The sequence below is a fragment of the Leishmania infantum genome, chromosome 5, assembly GCF_000002875.2.
Source record: "Leishmania infantum JPCM5 genome chromosome 5".
Taxonomy (NCBI): Eukaryota; Euglenozoa; class Kinetoplastea; order Trypanosomatida; family Trypanosomatidae; genus Leishmania; species Leishmania infantum.
In genome coordinates this window covers 414,126-423,334 of record NC_009390.2, presented here as the reverse complement: position 1 = coordinate 423,334, position 9,209 = coordinate 414,126, and the positions used below count along the sequence as shown (strand labels likewise).

At 63.9% G+C, this 9,209-nt stretch overlaps 3 protein-coding genes across 3 annotated transcripts; all 3 read left to right on the top strand.

Annotated features, from left to right (window-relative positions):
• Positions 1-1,440: 1,440 nt before the first annotated feature.
• LINJ_05_1150 (hypothetical protein, unknown function) lies at positions 1,441-4,191 on the top strand (the record flags this gene model as incomplete). The annotated part of the gene is made up of 1 exon (XM_001463041.1): positions 1,441-4,191. One exon carries the CDS (start codon positions 1,441-1,443, stop codon positions 4,189-4,191), a length of 2,751 nt encoding a protein of 916 aa, XP_001463078.1.
• Positions 4,192-4,931: 740 nt separating this feature from the next.
• Positions 4,932-6,005, top strand: LINJ_05_1140 (vacuolar ATPase subunit-like protein; the record flags this gene model as incomplete). Its single annotated transcript, XM_001463040.1, has 1 exon — positions 4,932-6,005. The coding sequence occupies one exon, from the start codon at positions 4,932-4,934 to the stop codon at positions 6,003-6,005; it is 1,074 nt and encodes a 357-aa protein (XP_001463077.1).
• Positions 6,006-6,799: 794 nt separating this feature from the next.
• Positions 6,800-8,326, top strand: LINJ_05_1130 (conserved hypothetical protein; the record flags this gene model as incomplete). The annotated part of the gene is made up of 1 exon (XM_001463039.1): positions 6,800-8,326. One exon carries the CDS (start codon positions 6,800-6,802, stop codon positions 8,324-8,326), a length of 1,527 nt encoding a protein of 508 aa, XP_001463076.1.
• Positions 8,327-9,209: the final 883 nt, after the last annotated feature.

The window sequence follows — 9,209 nt, the reverse complement described above, 5'->3', positions numbered from 1 at the left end:
ATCCACGGCCTCAAGGCCATCTCCCGCTCTCTCGTCGAGGATGACGAGGACATCTTAATGCTTCTCGTCCTCCTCGGCATTCCGGCCCTCCTGGTTATGTGGGTCATCTCCCGCTGTATCGATCGTGCTCACAGCCGCGTCCGCTACGCCTCGGAGTATCGTGCTGTGGACAGCAACGACTACGCCACATCAAGCAGCAGCTCATCCGATGGCAGTCGCAGCAGCGATGACGATGTGGGTGGCAATGCGATACACCAGGGTAACCGCCGTTCATGGTGCCGACCGACCATGGATGAGGTAGCGCGGGCGGCGCAGCAGCTGACGGAGCAAGAGGCAACGCGCCGCTGTCGTAGCCGACGTTTAGCGGCGCGGTACGGACACGGTGAAGATGCGTCAGCGCAGGCCGCCCCGGATGGAGAAACGGCGGGCAGTGACTAAAAATGCATGCAGAAAGCGCAGTCTGTGTGTGTGTGTGTGTGTGTGTGTGTGCATGTGGCATCTGCAGTGAAGGCTCGGCAGACCCCGTCGGCGCACTTGCATCGGTGTGTTCTAGTATGCGTATTGCTTTGTGTCCGTACTCTCCTCACCCACCCCAACTATCGCCCGCCAAGTCCACCTCGCGCTCACCCCCCTCCCTCTCCTCCTCCTCCTCCTCCCGTCATCTTTCAGTAGGAGACTGACGTAGACGCCTATAGCGTGCGTGCGTGCTGCGTCAGTGGCCTGCCGCCACCACCCCCGCCTGTGCCGCCCTTGGTTTTCGCGCCGCCCTCCTCAGCAATTCTGAAGCGAGCACACCCACACGTGTAGATGAGCGCCCACATTGTTTTGCGGACACTACACAGTGGCTTCAGCACGCACGTTCGCACGTCTTCAAAGGGCTCAGACGCGCCGCCGCTGCTCACACCTCCCACCCCTCCCCCGAGATGCCAGCTGCGTACAGTGCAGGGCCCTTTCCTCTCCCCTTGTGCTCCCCTCCCATCCCCAGCATCACCACAACAGCCACCACTCCCCCTCCCTCTCCACCGCTCTATCCCGCCTTTTGCCATCCAACGTGGCTCGTAAAAGACGTGAGGTGGCTGCATTGTGTGCTGTGCCTCTGCCTTCCCCTCCCTCCACGCTCGGCAACCCCGGCACACGGACGCTTGCTCGATCCCCCTCTCCCTCCTGCTGCCGGCGGTTCCCATCACCATCTCAGGGTTACCCACCCCTCCACATTACGCCAATCATAGGCTCGTGTACTTGTGCGAACATATAGGCTCTCCTGTCCTGCGCGTTCCACCAACACTGCCCCATACCCTTCACCCACCCTCTGCTGGACATTGCCGGGCAGCTGCTCTCGCGCTCATTTCTCTTGTGGCCTCCCTTTCCTCTCTCCCTTCCCTCCCCTCCCCTCCCCTCCCCTCCTCACTGTATCGACCCAGCGGCAGCACCATCAGCGTCATGCATGTCTCACTCGAACGGCGCAACATCTACGAGCTGGGGGAGGTGCACTCGCGTATCTATGGCCTCAAGGCGGCCGCAATCCCCACCACGGTGAAGCTGAACCTCAGCCACAATCATCTCCGTAACCTGCAGCGGCCCTTCGCGCACTCCAGCCAAGGCGACGTCCGTGTTGCTGCTGATACCGATACGGCGGTGTCTTCGTCTTTAGGTACGGCATCGGCCGGCGCGTCGCACATGTCGCTGGAGGAGGAGAGCAGCGCGCTGCGCCCCTTCACCTCCCTCACACATCTCCTGGTCAATCACAATCAGTTGTGCAGCTTGGTGGGGCTGGGCGGCGCAGCTGATACGCTGACTGTTCTTATCGCCACGCACAACGCGCTCACATCCGTGGATGGCATGCAGGCGTGCAGGCGATTGGCTTACGTGGACCTCTCCTACAACTCCATTGAGTCGCTGCAGGGGCTTCCGCTGATGCTCGCGGCACCGTCTCGGGAAGCTGCCTCTCTGAATAGCCCCACCGCATATGATGTTCTTCATAAAGTGGCCTCGGAGAGCACAGCCGAGCCCTCGCACGGGGGGGCAGCTGCCCTGGAAGGTGTCGCCCTAGCTGCGGAGCTGATAGCTGATGGCACGGCGGCGAAGGAAGGCGAAGAAATCGCCTTTGAGCACGTCGACGGTGACGACAACGAAGGTCATACGCCTATCTCCACCGCGTCTATCCCTATCAGCCTCCAGTCCTCGGTGGGTGCAGAAACGCATCAGCGCTCCCACGCGCCTGGCGGGGCCGGGCATCCAAACCACCACTGCCGTACCTGCTGCTCACGTCAGCAACAGCAGCAGCCACCCTCGGATCGGTCTCTAGGAGGCGCCCGCAGCTTCGCGACGCGTCCGTCGCGAAGCGCCGAGACGTCGATCCAGCTTGACGTGGGCGAGACGACCATCTCGCTTAGCGCCGGCGCGTCGGCCGCCACTGGGGCGCATGCGTACTCTCAACCGGTAGCAGCACCTGCAGCGGCGGATGCCTCTCCGCTGTTGCCTGGCGCCAAGTCAGGCTCTGGCACCGTAGACAGCGACAAGGTCGGCGTCGTGCTCATCCTTTCGCACAACCGCCTGCGTGGGCGTTCTCTGCCGGGGATCGTGTGGGTGGAGTCGGCAGACGCTGAAATCGGAACTGCACAGGGTGGAGCGCCCTCGTCAACGCACCCTCTTCTGCGCCCGTGGTGCACGGCTCTGACGCACCTGGATCTGTCGCACAACTACATCGAAGACGCTCGTGATGTTCGCCGGCTCTTCACTCCGATACGCTGGCCTTCCTCCCCTTCCCCTTCCTCCGCTGCCGCCGTCACGTGTGCCCCGGCACTAGCCCGCCTGCGGTGTCTCGATATGAGCGGCAACCCATGCTTGGTGAACGGATCGCTGGCGGATGAGCTCGCGAGGTCAGCGCGGCGGCCGACGATCGAGCCGGCAAGCGACCGCCAGAGCGATGAAGCGAGAGAGCAGCAGCGGCCCGTGAGGACAACCGTGGGGGACGACGACAGGTCTGTGCTATCGTCTGTGCAGTTTCGCTTGAACTACGCCTCTCGCACGCTGAGTGCCGCGTTCCGGGGCCCCTCGCCTTTGGCGAGTGCAGCCGCCTTTCCGAGCCTGGCCGCTGCGCAACGTGCCATGGATGCCCTTCTGACCTCCCTCGCCGATCGCTGGCAGTGCACCGCGCCATCGTCGTCGGCGCCGGCCACCGCAACGATGTTCTCTCTCTTCTCCCCTGTGGACGCCCGCGTTGTTGTGGAGAAGGCACCGCAACCGTGTACCGTTCACTTGCGTGGCGGCGAGCTTACTGTGTTGGCCGCAGCGCTCCAGCAGCGCGGTGCTCGCCTGGGTGAGATGCTGGAGGTGCCGGCGTCGGCGCCAGGCCTTTATGCGAAGCGCGCTGCCGTGTCGCCAACGCCGAACAGAGCAGGCAGCGGTCACAGCCCACCTCCCTCTAGCAACTCACGCAACGGGGGCGACGCACACACGGCTGTGGCGATGGCCGCAGGCGCAGATGCCTCCCGTGCCATCTTTCTCACGCCGCCGCCTCGATGGACCCGCGATACTTCCGTCGGTGTGGACGCCAGCGTCTTGAGTAGCGGGGGCGGCCCGTCGCCGCCAGCGGCGCAGCAGCCGGCGACACGGATGGCTAAGTCCTCAGCGCCGCCTACGCCACCGAGAGCGGCAGTTGTGGAAGCATCACAGGACGCTCTGAGCACCTCCAGCAGTAGCTGCCGAGCGGAAACGTCGACGGTGGGATACCGGCTTTTCCAGGGTCGGGGCCATCAACGGCAGCCGGGGCCTGTCGCCGACCAGAGTGCCGGGTACAGTGGAACTGCAGTGGCGCACCTTGATGTCACCGCCGGCAGTGGCACGGCAGCAGTCTCGCACGCCGCAACGGCGTCGCTCTCTGCAGATGCGGTGGAGCTGCAGCTCCTGCGCGCTGAAGTTGTTGAGCTGCGCCGTCGCTATCGTGAACTTCAGCGCCAAACTCACGACCAGACGTGCGTGCTGCAGCGCCAAGAGGCCACGATACGAGAGCTGAAGAAGACGGCAGCACTCGCGCAGCAGGAGGCGCAAGCTGAGTTGAGCAAGGCGCAACTCGAGATCCGGTGGCTGCATGCACAGATGCAAATGCTGAACGATTTAGCGGCACAGGCGGCACCGCCTCAGCCGACTTTGTCCGTGCCGCTGCAGTTGCCGCCCTCGAACGGCTTGTGAGCCTGTCGCGGTGCACACATGGTACTGAGTGTGTCTGTGTGTGTGGGGGGGGGGGGGGGGCGGCCATGGTGTACGCTGAGATGGGAGGGAGGAGCACGAAGGCTGCCCATCGGTGCCCGTCTCCTCGACGCCCTACCCGTTCCCCCACTCCCCATATTTCAACCGCTGACTTCTGTGCGCAGCCGTCGTCTCTCTCTCGACACACCCCCCATCCAGCACCCAAAGTCAAGTGCAGCTGCAGCCCCACCACTACTACGTACACATAGATACGCCTCACATCTGATATGACGTACGGATGTGCGTGTCCTGTGGGTTTGGAGGACCGACCACAGGATGGTCGCATCTCTACAGGGGGAGGGGCGCAGCCTCTAGCAGACACCCATAACGCGCATGGGTGTTCAGCGCTTGTCTATGAAGGCGGGAGGGAGGGGCAACGCCGACCTCCGCTTCTGCTTCTCTCTATGCGTGCGTTCCACTTCTATCTGACCCCTCATCATCCTCACTACCACCATCCCGTTGCACATGCACTCTCATGCAACATGGGCATCGCACCGCCTGCACGCCGTCTCGCTCCCTCTCTTAGCATCTCTCCCTCGCCACCTACGTACCCCTCCCCTATACCCACAGATTAGCGGTTGCTCCCCGACGTCGTCTGCCCTCTGTCGCCTGGACCCCTCCCTCTTCTGCGTAGGACACGAAGGTCGGCAAGGACACCAACGCACACGGCTGTGTTCGAAAAAATGGGGCGCACTATGATGGACTACAACGTGCACGAGGGCCACCTCGAGGCCATGGTACACGGCTACCGCGACGCCCTTCTCCGCGTCGACGAGTACAACAACCTCTGCCAGTGCGACAACCTCGGTGACATGAAGAGCCAGCTGCAGATCACCGACTATGGCAACTTTCTGCAGCAGGAGGGCACGCTGACCTCCCGCATCATCGTCGATCGCGCGCAGGAGGTGCTCTTAAAGCAGTTCAAAGAGCTGCGCTCCTGGGCGGAGCCGCCGCTCTGTCAGTTTCTCGACTTTATCAGCTACGAGTACATGCTGTCGAACGTGCTGAAGCTGATTGTGGCGAAGCGCAGCGGCCGCGCCAACCTCGAGCTGCTAACCAAGTGCCACCCCCTCGGCGTCTTCCCGGAGATGCCGACGCTGATCGCTGCCTCGGACGTGCAGGAGATGTTCGAGGTGGTGCTCATCGACAGTCCGGTGGGCCGCTTTTTCAGCGCCGAGGGCGGCTTCGAGCGCGACTTGGATGAGCTCTCGGTGGAGTACATCCGCGGCATCCTCATGAAGAACTACTACGAGCAGTTCTACGACTTCTGTTATAACCTCGGTGGGGAGACGCGCGAGGTGATGTGCCCGCTGCTGGACGCCGAGGCAGATCGCATGGTTCTCACCTTCACTCTGAACACCCTCGGCATGCGAGAGATCACGCCGGTGGACCGCCGCAAGGTGTTCCCGAGCATCGGCTCCCTCGTCGACATCCACGATGACATCGCGGAGAGCGAGAACGAGGATCAGCTGCGCGATCGCCTACGCCGCTTCGCAAATTACTTTGAGCTGCTCGACGAGGGCAGCCGGGCAATGGACTCAGCGTGCAAGAAGTCGCTGGAGCGGCGGTTTGTCGAGATGTCGGTGGTCATGTACAACGACGCTATGACGCGGCAGTTTCAGTACGGTGTCTTCTACGCCTACGTGAAGCTGAAGGAGCTGGAGATCAACAACCTTCAGTGGATCGCCGACTGCGTCGTGCAGCAGATGCGCAGCCGCCTGCACGAGTACGTGAGCACGGTGCCGTACGCTCAATAGAGCAAGAAGAGGCACTGCTAGCCCACCCACACCCGCACCTCTGTGGGGATGCGTGTTTGTTCCAGTAGAACTCTACGAGTTTCTCACGCTGCACGTGTTCCTCTTGCCTTTCCCTGTCTCGCCTCTCTCCCCCCCCTTCTGCGGCGATGGCAGTGACGGTGGTCTGTGCTTCGGTGAAGTGTCGCGGCCGGGTTGATGTTCGTGTCGACGCTTTCCCCCTGGTCTGTCCGTTGCTGCCGCACGGTCTCTCTCCATGTCTGTCTCGGTGATGACGGCGCCAGCGTGTGCGCCTCTCTGTCGTGAGTGTGCCCGTCTGTGTCTGTGTGTCTTGTCGATCCTCGTCCGTTAAGCAGGACAGAGCAGAGGCGCCAATACGGGGAGCGGCACGCGCGCCCTACTCTCTTCCCTCTGCGTCGCCGTCCCCTTATGAGCTTGTCGGATGGGTGCGCTGTGCCTGCAGTTGCTCGCGCCGGCTCATGAAGCTGAAGAGCCGCAGCGCGCGAGAGAGATGATAAGGCAGTGGGGCGGCAGAGCTGGTCGGCATGGAATGTCACCGTGTATGCAGTCTCCCCACCCCACCTTGCCGGGTGCTCTCTGTGCTCCACCCTTGTCAGAGAAAGAGTCCCACACGCACGCACCCACACCCCCAACCTCCCCATCTTCCTCTATCGCCCCCACACGCGTAAGAACGATGGAGCGGCACCAGCCCCAGCACCAGCGCACACCCACCCTTCTCACCTTTTCAGCTTCGCCATCTCACCGTCACGCACACCGACTTCGTCACAGGCACGATCATGAAGTCGTTCTTTTCCAAAATCACGTCAATGCTGAAGACGAGGCGGACGCCGCTGGCGCCGTGCGACTGCTCCGACTTCATAGAGGCCGCGCCAGCACAGCCGTCCCTGACGCATCTGCGCGGCGTCGTCGCGGCCCGTCACTTCCACGGTGCCCCGCCGCCGGCCTCCGACGTGGAGAAAGCGCGGCGCGACTTCGTCGTTCGCAGCACCGTGTTCGATCTGCAGTACCGGTGCGGTGCCGGTGGGCGGTGCACATGCGCTGGCGCGCCGACGTGTCGCTTCCCACAGTGCTTCACCATGCGGCCAGTGACGAAGGGCGCCGAGGTGCTGGCGGAGCGCCAGGTGTACGAGGTTGAGGACGCCCCGGCGCCGGAGATACGTGCCTTGGTGGCCCTGGCTGCCGAAGAGAAGCTCGAAGAGGTGGTGAAGGGTATCCAGCACACGGTCGACGCGCATCTGAAGGCGGGCGCTCGTGGGCGCGGCCTCGAGGCACGCTTCATCATCGATGGCTCCGACGGTCATGAGTTTACGCCGGCCACGCCGAAGACCGGCACCGACAGCATCCACGCCGGCGCCAACCCGCTCCGCGAGGACGAAGATCTGCGGGAGGAGATCACCTCCCTGTACCTCTGGCGCGCTGCCCTGCTGGTCAACCTGCGCCGCGACGAGCAGGCCGTGTCCTCGCTGCTCAACCTCGCGTTTGCGGTGGAGCAGAAAGACCGCACGCGGCTCTACGGCGCCGCCGCTGCGTGGGCGGTGCTGAACGACATGGAGATCATCTACTACCGAAGCCTCGTCAAGAGTTGCAAGCCCTTCGATCAGGCTGTGCACTTCGCGACGGAGCGGCCGCTGCTGCTGGCACGCGTGTTCGAGGCAACCAGGGGCGACGACTACCACACGGACTACTGCACCCACGTCGTCTTCTCCAAGGAGGTGACGGCGACGGTGACTCGGGCGCAGACGGCGCAGATGCACGGCGACTTCACCGAGGACCCCATGCGCAGCCTGTGCCTGCCGCTCACCATGCCGTACTACCGCTTTCGCGTAGACGAAGAGTTCTGGAAGCGCTTCTACGCGCTGCTCTGCATGCCGCCGGTGCCGCCGCCGACGCCGGAGGAGGCAAAGGCGCAGGCGATCGACCCAGCTGCGGAGCTTGGCCTGACGCCCAACTACATCCTCGACGCCGTGGGCCGCAGCATGATGCTGCACCACCTCGTCACGTTCGCCGACGTGCGCGACAAGGAGATCGACACCGGCGTCGTTGTGGATCGCGTGAAGGAGATGAAGCTTCTCGACCTGCAGCCGCACCCGTCCGACTACGCCCCGGTGCTGACCACTAGCGAGATGCACGTCGCGGTGACCCGGATGAAGGAACTGCTCGTCGTTGTCCGCTCCTTCGAAGCCAAAGAGCAGGAGCGGCTGTCCGGCGCAGCGGCGGCGCAACGCCTGCAGCGTGCGCAGAGCAGCAACGACGCACCCAACCCCAGCGCAGCCCCACCAGCGCCGTCGCCCATAGAAAAGTAAGGGGGGAGGCGGCGGGGACAGCGGCGATGCCTCTCTTGCTCGCTACCTAGCTTCGGGTGGCGGCTGTGTGTGTGCAGGTGTGCACCGACAAATACACGCGTATAGCGCCCAGTGACAAGGAAACGCATGAAATCAAGACATGCCGGCAGCCTTCGGCGCCGCGCCTGCGCAGACCCCCACCCTTCGGCGGCCCAACGACGAAAGACGCGGCCACACCACCCCAACAGGCGCCCCGACCGCCTCACCACCCGCACAAGCCCTCACCCCCTCCTCCCCCCCCCGCTATCGCCCCGCTGCCGAAAGCTGCCTGCACGCCCCCGGCCCCCTAAAGGGCGCGGGGGGGGCCGGGACAAACGAGCCCCCCCACCTCAGCCATCACCCCACCGCCGCCGCCGGGCATACGCCAGCCCCGGCACCCAACCACGCCATACCCTTAAGGCGAGCCGGAGGGGGTGGCCGCGCCCTGGCCCGCGGCCAGGCCCCCCGGAGCACCCAAATTCCCTCGGGCGACTCGCTAGCGGCAATGCCGAGAATTCATGAACGTTTGGCGGCGTGCGGCCTACCCCGTTGGGTCTTGGAGAGGAAGACTGAGGCGTTGTGCTGCACTCAAACGGCCTCCAACGTAGGTTGCTGGGAGTAGCCCAGGTGTCGCCGCACCGTTTCGATCGTTGCATGTCTGGCTGGTTGCATCATGTCCTCCTTTAGGACCCCCTTCCCGATCTGCGCCAGATGGTGGGCCACTGCTTTGCGTACTGGGGCCAGCTTCAGGTCCGGGTCGACGTCCTTGAGCGCGCCCCGCCCGCCTCGTCTTATTCTTGGCCGCTGCGAGGTCCTTGCACGAGGTCTGCTTGCTCGTCCGCTGGCTCGGTCGGTGCCGCCAGCG